The 18,226-nt window shown below is 43.2% G+C and overlaps 1 protein-coding gene across 2 annotated transcripts in view; it reads right to left on the reverse strand.

Moving 5' to 3' along the window:
- Positions 1-16,148, reverse strand: part of LOC136576752 (acyl-coenzyme A synthetase ACSM3, mitochondrial-like) — a 43,627-nt gene extending 27,479 nt beyond the window's left edge. Inside the window, exons 1-3 of one of the 2 annotated variants that reach the window (XM_066576301.1) lie at positions 15,993-16,148; positions 902-1,122; positions 577-787 (exon numbers count right to left, since the gene is read on the reverse strand). In XM_066576301.1, the coding sequence (XP_066432398.1) occupies positions 577-787; positions 902-1,102 (412 nt within the window). In that variant the 5' untranslated portion in view covers positions 1,103-1,122; positions 15,993-16,148. Of the gene's footprint in view, positions 1-576; positions 788-901; positions 1,123-2,650; positions 2,837-15,992 lie in introns of those variants that run through there. The other variant, XM_066576302.1, reaches the window with a different exon arrangement.
- Positions 16,149-18,226: the final 2,078 nt, after the last annotated feature.

Genomic DNA, 18,226 nt, shown 5'->3' on the forward strand with positions numbered 1-18,226 from the left:
GCGGGAGCCGTCCCCGCGGGAGACCCGCATGAAAATGGAGCATGGTCCAGATTTTTTCATGCTCCATTTTTTTTAAAATCACTTTTATTGACGATCCGCGGGTATTTATGTACCCGCGGGTGGTCAATGCATCCCTATGGGATGCGGATCCGCGCGCGGGAGATCCGCTGCGGATTTTAAATGTCACTTTGCCCGTGGACATGAGCCCTTAGGGCTTAAAGCAACTGAACTAAATATATTTATATGAGGCAATTCAAAAAGGTACAGTAAAAAAGTGACATTTTCAGGAGGGTTTTTCCAATTTTTAATGTGACTGTTAAGAGGTTAAGCAATCACATCAAAATAAGTCACCCAGTTATATTATTGAATAAAAGCTGCAATTGACTATCAGAGTAAAGGCCCATTTACACACAATTATTGCTCAAAATTTGTTTAAACAGTGTCTTTTGAGCGACAATCATTGCATGTAAATGTTACCTTCGTTAGCTTTTCGGCCGAACGATGATTTTTAGTTCAGCATTGCTACGGTGAGTGCATTGTTTTGGGTCTCAGACAACTCACTATAAGTTTATTTACCTGTTCTCATGCATGCAACATTGAACAGCCACCACTCCGGAACCCGAGGAAGAATTACCATAACTCTGTCTCCTGGTTTTAAGTCACAAGCAGCAGTCAGTATATTTGCCACTTTCCTGGAGTGAAACCCCAACTCATCGAAGCTCCATTTGACCTCTTTTCCTTCACCATCTATCCACCACAGAGCAGGATTGGGAGCTCTGCTGCCATCCTGGGGAAAAGAGTATCATTTATTATTATCTAGTACTTATATATAATGTGCACCATATACATGCCCATCTCTATGTTGGGGAATGGACCTTAACAAACAATCCTATACATTTACCTTTTCAGCAGCAGTCCATTTGTCTAAGATGTCACTTGCAAAGTTGAAGAATTCTGGTTGATCCAATTTATAAGTTCTTGTAATTTCCTCATAATCTGAGAAATTCTGAGGGGCATAAAACTTTTGGCTCGTTCCGATTAATCTGGAGCAGACCCTTGGGATAATGTGGGTGGTGAAGGGTTTGATCTTCAGAAATGTCATGGCAGGAAGAGATCAGGTTCCTGTACAAGAAGAAATTAGGTTTTCTAAAACACTTGGTTAAATATTAAGTTTGCCATTTTAAAAATAACCAAACTATTTTCCGCTCCATCACCCAAGCCACGTTTCCCGTTTTGCATGGATGAAATATCTGAACATCCTTCATATTTGTGTTGTGTTTAATTAAATAACTTTTATTTCCCCACAAAAACAAAAAAACAGGCCTCACGCACACAGTAGAAGTCATATATATTGGCATAAGAGGTTCTATACACCCCTGTCGTACCGTACCATATTCCATGGACTGCTGTACAATGCTCAGTCGGGTGTCCTATGTCCTATTTGAAATCAAATTCTCTGAGGCATGTTAACCCCGTGCACTTCTGAGTGTTTGACTATGGCTTTGTAGAAAACAGAGCTATTACATGATCGTGTGCATGACCCTTAATGTAGCTCCTTGTGTTCTCTTATTGTTGCTATAGGGGTTGGCCACTTTAACAAGCATTCTTTTGAAATGTGGTCAAAGAATTCTGGTGTGTCACTTAGGGCTCTTTCACATGAGTACTGTCCACCCAGTATATCCACGTGCACATTTTTTATATATATATATATATATATATATATATATATATATAACACATGTGCATTAAGTAGAATGAAGATAAATAATTTTGATGAATGATAAGTGAATTAATGGGGTGATAAAAAAACTATATATGCGTGCATACACTTACATGTACAGACACACAAAGAGACCACAATGATTATCATGCTGATATCAAATTTTGCAGAAAAAGAAAGACATTAACACCCAAAACAAGTGTAGGTTACTAACTATGCCCACAGGACAAGGGAGGATCTTGTCTATCCCTCCCCTACCGCCTAGACATGAAAGAGCCAAAAACTATGACAAAACCCATAACGTCCCAGCTCCCCAACCAGACAATACAACCATTTCCACTCTTGCGTGTCCCCCCCCCCATTCCACCTTAACCAGTTACACATAACAATATGGAGACCGTTCCAGTAAATCCTTCCATTTCCAATACCACAGTAGTTTATCCAAAAATCAGACAACCTCCCAACTCACCACCTGACACAAAAATATAAATCTACTGCTACTGCCATAGCAGAGAAGACCCCCCCTTATCGGACATCCAGGTTGCCACAGGTCTGCTCTTGGAACAAGTTAAGCGTCTAACATCTCTGTTTCTCAAAATTTCATCAGTTCCCAACTTTACATCAGAAATTGTTAAACACCACAAACAGAAAAAAAACCAATACATGCTCACACATGCTCAGTTAGTGTTTTGGCAAGTTGTAAGGCAACAAGTTCGAATGTGCCGTTAAAGAAGGACAAGTAGGTTGATACAACACAATTTAATAAGATAGTAATTGAACAAAATTATATAAAATAGGTGATAGTTAAACTAATTTACATGAAATAAGAAATATTGTAAGAGTATACAATATCACCTAGGCAAAGGTTAAATACTGATAAAACCAAGGGATATACATGGACACATACACATTACACATGAATACACTTACATTACAATAAAAGAACATCTGTTCAGCTGGATGACCACCAACGCTGGACAGAGTTTCCTCACCGAGTCTGTCCAATATACCATTAGCTGGGAGAGCACCAACGAAATGGATCAGTGTTTCTCCTAGGGAAATGCCACACTGCATATAGGCGTCCCTAATGCAGGTCCAGTTTGCTCTAATCACATTGGTTCTGCCCCAGCTTACATACACAGAAAGATGTGTTTATCCAAGTGTTCGCTTTGATTCCTACATACCCAGGGGGTAGCCAATCCCTCAGGCATCTATGAGTTAAAGGTCACAAGACCATTCAGATAATTGATGGCTCAGTGCCAGATAATTACAAGGCTCCATTTGTGTACAGGAAAACATAACTAAACATGTTTTACAGGCTTGAGTCAATTACAGTTCACATTAGTTTTTTTCTGACAAGGATATAAGAAATAACTTTATACATGTATACAGTTAGTAAACTCTACCATATTCACCCTTTCGTCCTCACTGTAAAATTTTCTCATTATAGTTTCCTATACTCACAGTTTTAATCCTACCATCTAAACATAACGTGAAATTCACTCCCTTTCTAATATCCCCTCTTCTTTCCACTCAAATCAGTCCATTTTTTTTTAGAGCTTTCCCCATCCCTGACACAATATCCATGTTACCTTCATGTGGGCAAATAAGCACAAGGCTCACACGAACATGCGCAAAAAGGGCGGGGATAACACAAACAAGGAAACCTAAAATGGAATTCAGAATGGACGTGCTGACGGAAACACCAACTGGACAGAGAACTGCGGACTGGACTCAGACAGTCATAACATAGGATAAACGACCAACACACTCACCAAACATCCCCACACGCTAAAGCAGATTGCCGTTCTAAAAATATAAGGGATTGCCAATGAACTCAGGGTTAGTTTACACAAGCATATATCAGCCGGTGTTTTCATGGCCGGACGATATACATTTCCATCTGAGCAGTCCACCCCTCTCCCTCACTGTCTCTCTGCCTCTCTTCTCCCCTCCGAGCGGTTTGCAATGGGAATGCGTGGGATGGGGGTGGAGCTAAGCTCCCTCCTCTTGTCCATAGCCAGCAATGGGCAGGACAGAGCTGAGGTTAGCTCCACCCCCACCCCTCCCATTGCAAACACCAGAGTGGAGGAGAGAGGCAGAGAGCCAGGGAGGGAAGGGGGGAACTGCTTAGATGGAAGCATATATCGGTCGGCCATCAAAACGCCGGCCGATATACACTCGCGTAAATAAACCCTCAAGCCGCAAGCCCAACAATCAAGGGTCCTCATGTCTTGCGGTCCCTACTCTAACAGGACACATGATCCAGCAGCACCAGACACAGTTCACATAGCAAGCAGCAACAGCACAGACAACAGGACACAAGTCACACCTCACGCTGTACAGAACAGACAACCGGACACAAGTCACACAGCAAGCTGCAACACAGAGGGAAAGATGACTGATCACCCTGGACACCAAACAGACACTGATAGAAGCTGGGTATATATGTGAGCAAAGACCCGGGGGATTGGCTAGCAGGAGATCACCACACCCAGCCAGCACAATCAGGCCACACCTGTGAAAATGTGCTCCTAGAAACCATAGTACTACAGGTCAAAGCAGCACAACCTAACAATCCACATATCACATATGGCAAGCTGCCAGTGTAAAGATTACAAAAAAATTTCAAACCCCTCTGGAAAAATGTGAAATCTGGATTGAAAATAAAACCAGAAGAGGAGCAAGGGGACGAGGAAAAAAGAAACCTGCCCAACAAGAAGACACCCCAATCAAAAAGGAACAAAACTCTGCCTTAAAGATCGCTAACCTTTAAAGTCACATCCCGAACTCTGGTGAAACAGCATTATTACAGAAAGGCCTTTCATTTTGTTCATCCAATAAGATAAATGAATTTGATTTGTTGACATCAAAAATTTCATCTGGAAACTAACACCTACCAGGCATTCCTCAATTTCAGACACCCAAAGCAATGAAAAAGATCAGGACTAGAGATGAGCGAGCATACTCGGTTCGGGTGTTTTTGCACTCGAGCACCGCTTTTTCCGAGTAACTGACTACTCGGACGAAAAGATTCGGGGGGTGAGCGGGGGGTTGCAGAGGGGAGTGGGGGGGGGGGGAGAGAGCTCCCTCCTGTACCCCACTGCTACCCCCCGCTCCACCACGCTGCCCGGCGCCCCCCGAATCTTTTCGTCCGAGTAGTCAGTTACTCGGAAAAAGCGGTGCTCGAGTGCAAAGACACCCGAACCGAGTACGCTCGCTCATCTCTAATCAGGACCATTCCTCCACATCCACAATAACTGCAGCAGACCACCTATTTATCCGTTCCACCTCTTTCCCTGCATTATTTTACACAGCTTTAACCCTTTCCAACCCAATTTGTATCCTGGTTTTCCTAGGGGGCTTACTCTTTTTCTGCTGTTATAGAACAGCGCTATATGCTGGCTAAAGCCAGTACTGCATGAGGTGACAGGTTGGATAGGCTCCGACAGCAGAGAGGCTGGCAATATACAGTAAGAGAACCCCGATGGACGTCTTCCAACATTGGAGCTGTACAGCCTTAAATCATAATGTCTTTAGACATCAGACAGTGGATTGGAAAGGGTTAAAAGCCAAATTAACCTTCTATACAGGACATCATAAAGGCAACTACATCAAAACATTTTATACTATGGTCTTCGCCGAATGGCTGCAGCGAGTTGCCTTTGGACATGCATAGTACAGATTTTTTTAATCAAAACTCTGTTTTTCTCGCACAGTCGCAGATGGGCCATGGATCTGACGGCTTCCATTGACTACAATGGAAGCCGCCTGGGCAGAATCTACACAAGAATAGAACATGCTGCAATTTTATTTCCACGACCAGAAATCGGAATCGCCATCTGCTCATGTGAGCGGACATGCCAATGCTCTGTTTTTGCTAATGGGTATGGAATACCGCCGATCATCTGTACAGGTGACGATTGCGAATTCCACAATACAAATCCGGTCGTGTGAGACCGACTTTAGGCAAGTGCCTCAACAGAGAATTCAATTATGCTAATAGACAAGCTAAGCATTTAGAACCTATTTACACAAACCTTTTATCTAAAAGTCCAAAAAATTGTAAAGTGTGAATTTGAACAATAATTATTTAGTGTAAACACAGCCAGCGACTATCGTGAATTTGTTTGCATCTTGTTCATGCATTTTATCCAGGCATAAAAATCATTGTTGTCTCCTTTACACATTGTTGCATGTAAATGGTGATCCTTTAGTCATTCACTGTACAGTGAAGGTGAACAACTAACGAATGTTAGTCTAAAATTTCTTGAGTGAGCGAACTATCATTGAGCAAACGATATATCACTCAGTGTAAAAGGAGCCTTACTTCTGTTGGGTAAGCAATTTTGTTGAAGTATCAGTGCTTTGCAAAAGTTTCCTTCTAGAGATGAGCGAATATACTCGTTTCGAGTAATTACTCGATCGAGCACCGCGATTTTCGAGTACTTCCGTACTTGGGTGAAAAGATTCGGGGTGCGCCGGGGGGTAGCAGCGGGGAACAGGGGGGAGCCTTCTCTCTCTCCCTCTCCCCCCTACTCCCCGCTGCAACCCCCCACTCACCCACGGCGCCTTCCGAATCTTTTCACCCAAGTATGGAAGTACTCGAAAATCGCGGCGCTCGGGCGAAAAAGGGGCGTGGCCAAGTAGGTTCGCTCATCTCTATTTCCTACCCCTGCTTGGTATTTTTCCTGTTTAGTTGCATTATAACCTGGAATTAAATGGATTTTTGAGGCTTACACGATTTGATTTACACAACACACCTATGCAGATATACTGTCTCTGTGAGCTTCTTTTTCTATTGCCCATATAAACCTGGTGATGGCCCTAGTTACAGATGCAGGTCTCTTGGGTTATGTCTGTATTAGCTTAGTACACCTAGTCACTGGGAATTTTCCATGGTCTACCAGACAAAACTGCATTGGTGTACGGCAGTCTTCAAGTCATGTCACAGATTCTCAAATGGATTGAGGTCTGGGCTTTGATTAGACTATTCCAAAGCATTTCCATGTTTGCTCTTAAGGACCAATATGTGGCGCTTGGTCCTGGACTTTAACTCCTGCTGATAAAAAAAATACGGCACAGGATTAAAGCCTCTGCTCCTGCAATCAAGCTGAGAACCCAGAAGAGAAGGGAGAAGTGTTTTTTAAGCACTTCTGCCTTCTCGTTTCCTGGTTACATAGCACTCAATAAGCACTATGTACTAAAAAGTGAAAGCAGAAGTGTTTTTTTCCACTACGCGACCCAGTGATCACATGATCACGGGTCCTAGCAGATCCTGATCAGCTTTGTTATTGACTATCGTCACTACAGGGGGATGTTTTTCCTGTAACTGGGGCTCCTATGGATGCAGCTCCTATGGAAGCACTAGCTACTGTGGAAAAGTGAAATAAACAATTAAAAAAGACCATGTGAATAATCCCCAGTGGTCTTATATGACGTCATGAGGGACATAGATGTTGAAAAACTTAGTTACAACAATATGTAAAAAAAATTATAGAATAAAATAAAAATATATACATTAAAAAGAAAATGACCCAAAGCCGACACTGCTTCGACCACAGCCGGCCTTTGTGCGGAAATGATTACATCTGTATTGCGGTTAGTCTCAACTCGTCGCTGTCAGCCATGCACAGTACAGATTTTTTTTAAAGAAGTCTTTGCTTTTCCTGCGCCATTGCTAGGCAATGACATGGGTACCAGCGACCTATCTGCAATGTCAATTGCGAATAAGCCATGGCTCAGACAGCTTCCATTGACTTCTAAGGTCATTAGCAGGGCAGAAAGCACAGGTGGCGTGGTAGACCGAGATGAGGGAGAATATGTAGGGTGGTGCAGTACTGTGGAGAGCCTTATGGTTTACAGTGATGAGTAAATTGTATTCTATAGTGGATGGGCAACCAGTGCAGTGACCGGCAGGGTGAGGGCATCACTGAAGATGTTAGACAAAACGATGAATATGGCTGCTACATTCATGGTATCATAGTATGTAAGGCCGAAAAAGACGTACGTCCATCCAGTTCAGCCTATCCTCCTCCTCCCTCCAATATTGATCCAGAGGAAGGCAAGAAAAAAAAATGTCAGGTAGAAGCCAATTTTCCCCATTTAAGGAAAAAATATTCCTTCCTGACTCCAATCTGGCAATCGGAATAGTCCCTGGATCACGATCCTTCTAAAGTCATAAGTGATTTTAAGTGAATTGCAGTAATCAAGCAAAGAGTGGGTCAGGGCAAAAATAAAGAGTTTTATCAGCTTGTACCATAAGATAAAGAATGATTCTGGATGTTTTTGAGGTGCATGTGGCATAAGTTTGCAAGTGATTGAACATAGGGAGTGAAGGAAAGGTCATAGTCAAATTTGTGTCCCTACTAGGTTATATTCAGGTTGCTGAATCCATATATGGCAACTAAAATTGTCTGGCAGGCAAGATAATGAAGCTATTCACATCGTAGGATATTCAATATTGTACCATTTTGTTACAGTATATTGACCATTAAAACCATGGGCCTCATTTATCAAAACTGTCTAACGACTTCCGGTTCCGGCGCCATGGAGTGAGGGAGCAGAGAGATCCAGCTCCGTACTCACCGCTCCGAAAACAAGCAAATACAGCCGCCGGACGGACTTCACACACGCTCTCCCCGCTGTCAATCAAACCCAAGCATATCGGAGGAGCGGGGAGACCCGAGGGAAGGCTGTACGAGCGGCGCTAACCACTGCAAGTGCCCCACAAAACTCACCGGGACCGAAGGAGACGACAGCAAGCTACACCAGGATCCCCTCTGACAGGAGCTGCTGCCGTGGGGTAGGTGACTTGCAGGCTCAAGCTGGGCTTTGCATGAAGCACTACACCGAAAAGCTGTAGTGCAGGGGAGAAGACTCTGCTATACATCGCAGGGCAGGCACCACATCGGGACAGCTGCAGCGCGGGAACCCTGCACTCAGTGAGGAGAGAGCTCAGCATACACCATAAGGCTGTAGCCACCCAGTGGTGAAATATAGGAACTGCAACCCCCAGCCCAGGAAAATCACCTAATAGACATGCTGGAATATATGTGCATACATATACATAAAGTATAAAAATAAAATAAAGGAAAAAAAGAGCCCAGCAGCAAGACTACCTTCAACTCCCCTGAGACAGCCGACTGGGAGATCCAGTGACTTCCAAATACATAAAACCCCACACCGAGACCCTGCTAAGATATATAAACTTATCCTAAAATCTACAACCAACCTGATGTAGAAGCAGCACCATAATAAGAGACCATACTGGTGTCCTTTCGCGGAAACCGCACAATAAGTCCCGTCCTAGTGCGAAATACAGCCGTCTATTACTATACTGTATGGAGGAATTTATCCAGAAAATGAGCCGCTCTAAAACAAGACAACCCGAATTAAACGCAAAAACAGCCCCAAAGCAAAATTCAAGGACTGGAACCATGAATAAGACAACCAAGTCGCCCACTATACCACCTACATCCCCTACAACATTAGAGAGTGAAAACTCCTTGGGAGATGAAGGAACAACGATGGATTATAAAAAGCTGGCAATTGAGGTGGCAAAGATAATATCCCCTGATATCCAGGAAACATTAGCGAATACAGTCGCAAGCTCTCTACGTCAACTTCAAGAGGTGGTAACGCAGCACGGCAACCGCCTAGATGCCCTAGAACAAGAAATTGAAGAGGTGTCATCAGAATGTAATGCAACATCCCAGCATATAGAGAACCTCACGAGAGAAAACAAAAAACTCTGGGAACGCATGGAAGATCTGGAGAACAGATCCAGACGAAACAATCTCCGTATTATAGGGGTACCAGAGTCATATCTACAAAAAGACCTACGTCACCTCTGCGAGACTACAATTCCAAACGCCCTGGGCATCCCTTCCAACTGCAAAATGGAACGCGCACACCGCCTAGGCCCAGATAACAGAGCCTCAATAGCTAACCCACCTTCAGCGACAAACATGCGACCTAGGCCAGTTATAGTAAAATATCTGGACTATACAGATAGAGCCCTAATTCTGCGAAACTTCAAGGGCCGACAGAGTGCATTGGAGATCGAAGGACACAGAATCCTAATCTTTGCTGATTTCTCTGCAGAAGTCCAACGCAAACGAAAGGCTTTCTCCCCAATTTGCTCGGCACTCTTTAGAAAACAACTTAAATTCGCACTCATGTACCCAGCGGTCTTGAAAGTGTACAAGAAGGACGGAACCACACTAACATTTTACGACCCAGAAAAGGCGGAGAGCGAGCTCCGTTTAACATCACCTCAATCCTCCCCGGCCAGACAAAGAGATGAACCTTCTCAAGAGAACACGACAAGTAACAACAAACAGAAGGCGGATCGAGTTCCTCCGGCAGCACCAAAAGAACAACGCCAAAAGCCTACAGCCCCATCAACACCAACGCCTAAACAATTGGGAGGCGAACCGTGAGTGTGATATAACGAGGGAAAGGACTGTGTTGTGGGGGGACTGCTGAGAGACACTAGAAGAGAACTCTTGATTTACGAGAATCATATAGATACTGAATGTAAAAATGTAGAAAGTAAGGATAGAAATGCTGTTTGAAAAGATTAGAGATACTATGGGGGGCACATAAAAGGTACTAAGAGTAAGAGTCCGGAGCGGAATCCCTAGATAGTTTGTTAACGCGACTCACAAAGTGGAATTGAGGGAAGTCGCTTATGCATTCTCTTTTTGGGTACAGGCAATACATCTTCCCCCAAAAGAGACCGCATTTTCATTTCTTTTATATCACTACGCCGTGTTAACAGCGGAGTGATACTTTATTAGCTGATAGCTCTGGTTTTGTTTTTTGTTTTGTCTTCTCTCTCTTTTTTTTTTTTTTTTCCCTTTGTTTCTATATAAACATATAGAGCTCTCATTTGGTGTTAAAAGTTTGATTTGAAATTGATAAATATATAGGTGAACTACAGTACAAGTATAATATAAATTTAAATAGATAATATGCAAATCATTTCCTGGAACGTGAAGGGACTTAGATCCCCACAAAAACGATCGCTAGTCTTGCGACACTTAAAGCGCCTAAAAGTTGATATTGCACTACTCCAGGAGACACACTTAACCGAAAAAGAATATTTTCGCATGCGAAAATTATGGGTAGGGGAGATCTATGGATCACCCGCGGTGCATTCAAAGGCGGGAGTACTATTACTAATTAGGAGGGGGGCAGGTCTAACGGTAGAAGATCAGTGGCACGATTCAAATGGAAGGATCTTACACGTCCACCTGAAAAATAATTTAGAGAATCTGAGTATCTATAATGTATACAGCCCCAATGGCAATAATAAAGAATTCTTTAGAGAACTGACAGACAGACTTACGATGGACCCGGTGGAACTTAAAATATTGGGAGGTGATTTTAACTCTGTGCTTAATGCAGCAGAAGACCGACGCAGCCACGCGACCAACGGAAACTCCCAAAAACACCAAGACGCCATGTTCTATAATTTTACCAATACACAACAATTAAGAGATGTGTGGAGGGAGATCAACCCAGAAGGCTGGGAATTCACACACTACTCCCATGCACACGACTCCTGGTCCAGGATCGATTATATACTAACGGCCCCTAGCTTACTACCCAGAGTTACTAACACAGACATAGCAGAGCTTGTGATCTCAGACCATGCCCCGGTGCTGTTGACACTACAAGATAAAATCCCCAGGGGCACTGACTACCTATGGAAATTCCCTACATTCCTGGCTGAAGACGAGACATTTCAGGGGTTGTTGCGGGGATGGTGGCTAGAATTCATATCAGATAACGAGACACACTCAGATAACCCCCAACTTTTATGGGACACAGCGAAGGCGGTCATTAGAGGTAAACTGATCGGTTATACAATATCACTGAAAAGGAAAATTAAAGACAAGATCAGACACTATAGCTCCCTCCTACGAGTGGCATACACAACTTTTCAATCCAAACCAAACTTGGAAAACAAACAGAAATGGACAGAATCTAAAGAATCATATGAAACATGGCTACATAAACAAGAACAACTGTCATACTCCTATAACGAAGCACGATTATTCAAATTCGGGAATAAAGCAGGCAAATTAATGGCCAAACTAGCAAACGGACCTTTCGCGGTATCAAATATTTCGGGTCTGAAAGACCAATCTGGTAAAGTACAATCCCATCCGGCAAAAATAAATGAGATTTTTTATAAATTTTATTCACAACTCTACGCAAAAACCCCAATGCATCCAGACGTTCCATTAACCCTCCCCCCTGACATCCCGTTGACCACGCTGAATGAAGAACAATGCTCTTTCTTAGGGGCCCCTATCACACAAACAGAAGTACAGGAAGCCATATCAAATTTAAAAAATAACAAGGCTCCAGGCCCGGACGGATACACAGGAGAGTTCTTTAAAATACCAAAAGACCAGACGACACCATTAATAGAAAAACTATTCAGCGGCTACATGCAGGGGACTCCTATCCCATCAGATATGAATACGGCCCACATTAAACTTTTCCCCAAACCAGGTAAAGACCCTACGGACGCAACAGCGTACCGTCCAATTTCCTTAATTAATACAGACCTAAAACTGATGGCAAAAATCATGGCAGACCGCCTGGCCACCCTGCTGCCCCTTCTGATTTCCCCACTTCAGAGCGGCTTTCTAAAGAACAGATCCGCGACAACTAATATAAGAAAAATATTAACAATCCTGGATGATATAAAAATGAACCCAGCAGATCACCCTCAATCGGCACTCTTGACAATAGATGCCGAAAAAGCGTTTGACAATGTCTCGTGGAGGTGGTTGGAGACAGTGATGGACAAAATGTGCTTTAAAGGCCCTTTTCACACTTATATATGGAATCTATATGCCTCCCCGCTGGCTCAAATTTATACTCCAGGCTTCCTGTCCCCAAGGTTCCCATTACAAAAAGGCACCAGACAAGGGTGTCCACTGTCCCCGCTCCTTTTTAACCTTGCGATAGAACCACTGATACACATATTGGAGGGAAATAAAGACATAGAGGGAATTAAAATCCGAAACAAGACTATCAAATCTATGCTCTTCGCAGACGACATTCTCTTAGCCCTAGCATCTCCGCATACAGATCTGCCACAGGTATTTGCCCTCCTAGAATCATTCGGGAAGCAATCAGGATTTAAGGTCAACACCACAAAGTGTGAGTTACTTGACATTTCTCCACGAAGTAATCTACACAACATCGACACTAAAAAAACTCCTGTCACCATGGCGGGGAACTCTATTAAATACCTGGGGATAAATATAGGAAGGGTACCCGAGAGCCTATACAAGCTAAACTACCCCCCAATAATACAAAAAATCATAAACGAACTTCAAAGATGGAATAACCTCCCGCTAACATTTATGGGGAGATGTCATCTAATCAAAATGATCAGCTTTCCAAAGCTACTATACCAACTACAGACTATCCCACTCTTATTAAAAAGACAAGATATAGGAAAACTATATACAGCATTCTCAATGTTTATCTGGTCACGCAAACGACCTCGTATTGCCATGAAAAAACTAATGATGTCTAAAAATAGGGGGGGGGTTGAACCTACCAGACATACGCACATATAATGTGGCCAGTTTGATGAGACATTCGATAGACTGGCTCCAGGGATCGGATCACTTTTCAAACTATACACTTGAGAGGGAATTACTACACCCATGGAATTTAAACACCCTATTACACACAGGCTTTGCTAAGCTCCCACCTGAGGTTAAACACTCAAACATGGCAAGAGACACTATCGCAGCTTGGAAAATTGCACGCAAAGCATATAAACTACCATTCAAGCTCTCAAAGCATATGGAGTTATGGGGGCACCCTGAATTTAGAGAAGAAAGGACAAACAAAATGTTTAAAGAATGGCGTAGTAAGGGTATTGGAAGAGTTCAACACCTTCTCCACCATAAAGAGCCTAGGTATAAAACATTCAAGGAGATGCAGGAAACATATGACTTATCTCCATCACACTTCCTACCATATGCGCAAATGCGGGGATTCCTGCGGACAAGGCTAATTGAGATCTCAAAAGAAGCAAAAATAACCCAATGGATCCACTTATAGGGAACCCTCCCCCAAGACATTCCATATCTGACCTATACCACCGATTCAGGGAAGGATGGGCTTTATCAGACAATAACCAAATGTTTAAAAGATGGGCACGAGAATTACAAGACCCCGAGATAACCCAAAAAATCATCCAAAGCTGGGACGCAGTAAGAAAGGCCATAACAAACGAAAGATGGCGCGAAACTTTCTTCAAAATAATACATGGCGCAATATACGGCTTTAACATCCCCCCACAGCAGGGAAATCCAGACAGATTACAGGCATGCCCCAAATGCTCCCAACCAAATTCTGATCTACTACACGGACTCTGGCACTGCTCCAAAATTAAAACGTATTGGGAGCAGGTACAAGTGTTGATACAGGAGATAGGGGAGATACTTATCCCCTTGACTCCACAGGCCTACGTATTCCATGTCCTAACCAGCCTCGGCATTCACACCAAGATCATTCATACTATCCTTATAATAAGCAAAAGATGTCTCTTGTCAAACTGGCTGCAAGCAACTCCACCGACAACCCTAGATATAATAAAACAACTAAAATACCTACTAAAAATGGAGAGACTGGAAATAGAAAGAAGCGCAGAAGCCCAGGCACCAACGTTTTTCGCAAAATGGCAAATCTTTATAGAAAGATTTCTAGACCCTGAAGAGATCACTACATGTGTAACGCCGTTTAGAAATACATCTTGGTACTATATCCAGACAGACACCAATCGTCTGGGGAGACTTAAATTAGATTAACATAAACAAATAACGCCACAGCAGATGGGAGAGGAAGTGGACAGAAACGAAGGATAGCTATAAAGTTAGACCTAAGCCCGATGCAGGTCTTAGTCCCTAATCTAATCTAATCTTAAGAATAATAGAAAGATCAGGAAAAAGCATAAGATATTAACACAAAGTTCACATATGGAAGGAAATGATAACCACCACGATCTTTGTTATTGATGATTTATTTGTATATGTATATACAAGTATGTGGAAACGTACATATATATTATCCTCTCTATTTCTATATTTTTTTTTTATTTTTTTTTTCTAACCTTTCTTTTTCACTATTATTCTACTTTCTCTTCTTATTCAATTATTATACCTTATACAATATGTTGATAGCAGCCGAATGAACACAAACAGAAACCTTTGAGATACACCAAGGACTTTTCGACTGGAAAATGTTATGTTATATATTATACTATGCTGTTTAAACATATGAAAAACTTCAATAAAAAAGAGTTTATAAAAAAAACCCCCCAAAAAAAAACCTGTCTAACAATAAAACTGTCTTTGTTGTCCATAGGAACCAATCACGGCTCAGCTTTCATTTCTGAAATTGTATTAAAAACTGTATAAATACAGTGTGAAGGTAAGTGGATGCCGGCCGATTACTGCTGGAATATTCCAAGGGAGAACACTGGCGGACATAAAGGAAATAAGTGACTTATGCAAACATTGCATCTAACTTCCTACATTTTCATGCCCACGGCCGTGACGGACTCCGCCAGCAGAATATCGCAGCAGAGTCTGCCACGGTGCCCATCCCCCCAAAACCCCCATACTTACCACTCTGGATCCTCCATACGCGTCCCGCATGGAGGGGGGTGCACATGTGCAGTACAGTGCATGATGCGCCAGCAGTGTCAGATGGCGCGGCCGGCAGTGTCAGATGGCGCGGCCGGCAGTGTCAGATGGCGCGGACGGCAGGGCCACGCATTCACGTGATACTTCCGCTGTGCTACAGTGGAAGTATAGCGTGACGTCCGGCTCACATTGACTACAATGGAAGCCGACCACGCGTATTCCCGCGGCATTTAAAACATGAGATCCGCAGCGTGAACATTGAGCCTAATAGCTGCAGGGCAACGCCGCGTATTTCCGCCACATACAACGCGGCCAAAATCCGTCCGTGGGCATTAGCCGTTTTTCAGCTGTTAAGGATATTGTCTGTAAATCTGTTCCTGACAGTCAAAATCTGAGAAGAAATTTGGAATCAACACCCAAAGCTATTTAATAAATAGACATTTTGTCCTGAAAAAATGAAAACACTTTTTTTTGTAACACAGTGTTATTGGAGATGGTTCCATGTAGTAAACAGACCATTATCTAGTACAGATTATGCAATAATATTGCTGGTCAGTATAGTGGTATTTCTCCCCACTTACCTCTGCTTAAAGAGATCCTCATATATAAGAGTTGTCCAACCTCAGCATTTGGTGGCAGATGGATCCTGCATGTAGTAGTGATACTTACAGTGAAGTGAAAGCCTCAGGAATCTACAGATATCTGATCGCATTCTCTCTTCTGGCTGTATGTAAATATTTGAGAAAGAATCTGCAAGTAGTTGAGCCAGTATTTGGGAGGCAGGTTTATTACTATTAACTATTCTCAACCTGTGTTCTTGTCCTAACTTTTGCAAATCATATAGAATGGAACAGGCCTGCAGCAATTCCCTAAGCACGAGATCATAGCCGGCGCCCCGCTGCGACAGCGGGGGGCATCGGAGATGTGCCCACCCGCTGTTAACCTCTTCCCTGCTGCGATCTAAGTAGATCACCACAGGGAAAGGGTTCACAGAGGGAGCGGGCTCCCTCTGTGACTTCAGCCAGCTCTCGCGATAACATCGCGAGAGCCCGGCTGGTTGCTATGGCAACAGGACGCCAGATATCGGCGTCCTATATTGCCATTGCCTAAGATCGCTATAATAAGCAATAAGGCATGGCAGGAGAGAAGTCCTGCGATGCCTTATCGTAGCGATCTTCAGTACTGCAGTGTAGGTTCGTCAGAGGGACACAGATTGTGTAAAAAGAAGAGTACAAAAAATAAAAATGTAAAAAAAAAGTTAAAAAACACTTTTATTATACTTTTTCTCATATTAGCATAAAAAAAATATTCCCACATATTTGGTATCGGCGCGTCCGTAACAACGTGTACAATAAATTTAACATGCTTTTTATCCTGCATGGCAAAAAAAGAATTTTAAAAACGCTAAAAAAACTGAGGCAAAATGCAAATTTTTAGCATGTTGCCTCTCAAAAAACGCAATAAAAGTGATTAAAAAAAACGTATGTACCCCAAAATGGTACCAATAAAAACTACAGCTCATCTCGCAAAAACAAGCCCTCACAGAGCTCCGTCCATGGAAAAATAAAAAAGTTATAGGCCTTTGAATGCAGTGATATAGAAGGGGTAATTAATCTGGCAGGAATGGAACTAGATAGATGCTGGTGTAGTGGCCCAGTACATCCATTTCTGGCCCCCTCCATAAATGTCATGTCTTGTGTTTCTGCGCTGTGCTAAAGTGTCTAGTCATTCGGTTATGTGTACTGCAGCAAGTGAGTAGTTAAGTGTTTGCATGAGCCTGCGAGATCCTTGCAATGTATCAATTTGTCTTGCCATGTGCTATGAGTGAGAATATAAATAGGAGTGTCTGAGAACGGAAAAAGAGATTCTTCTGGGTTCCTGAGGGAGACTGATGGCTGCAAGAGGGTACTTTCAACTCTCATGTAGTGAAGAGTGGAGGAAGAGGAGCGGTTCCTGACTACCTGTGTGACAGCAACCGAATCCGAGTGAGTTCCCAACAGAGAGAGAGCGTGAGCAAGGGAGAGGGTGTATCTGACTGGGCCTAGTGCAAAGGGACTCTGTGATTGTCTTTCCTACGTGGCTGTCCTGAAGTCTGGGATCACTGCGTAGAGGTACAGCCATTTGCTTTCACATCCGGCCGTCCTGAAGTCTGGGATCACCGGGTGAAGGTACTCTCAATTTTTTTCTTTTTTCTGCACTGCACATGTTATGTAAATTGTGCCTGTATCCAGAACTTTTGCTTTGGTAAAGTTTTTGCCAGGTCCTGACCGTTCTCAGGGACCTGAGGTACGTTACTTCTGGCTGCGGCTTCATTTATTTACCACCGAGAGTCAAACCGGTGGGTAACGGAATGGTGGCGTCAGCCGTGATATCTGCTATCCCTGTTCTCCAGTTTATTGGGCATCCCCATCCTAGGGGTGTCCGGAAGAGGCCCAGCGCTGCCCTGGCCAAGACTAAGTGCGTCCCTCCGGGAGGGAGCGTGGCGAGTGCCGCTGTGACAAGCCAGCATCTTGCCCTCCCAGCTCCTCAACGTACGCCCTGTGTCCGGGGTCACCCTACGGGACACTGCACTGGAATACCAAAAATTCTGGATTATCAAAGGGTTGTAGAAAACTCACTTGTATGGGTAGAGTACCTTCAGAAACATGTGCAAATAAAATATTAACACAAAACATGCTGTTAGACACAACAGATGTCACCGATCCAGAGTGAACATTCTTTGGGCCAAATCCTAAGGCAAGGTCATCGTATGGCCAAAAAGGGAATAACTGTATAAGGACAAATATAGCACTGGGAATACCCGTAAGGGCTAATG

The sequence above is a fragment of the Eleutherodactylus coqui genome, chromosome 8 (assembly GCF_035609145.1).
Source record: "Eleutherodactylus coqui strain aEleCoq1 chromosome 8, aEleCoq1.hap1, whole genome shotgun sequence".
In the NCBI taxonomy this organism is placed as follows: domain Eukaryota; kingdom Metazoa; phylum Chordata; class Amphibia; order Anura; family Eleutherodactylidae; genus Eleutherodactylus; species Eleutherodactylus coqui.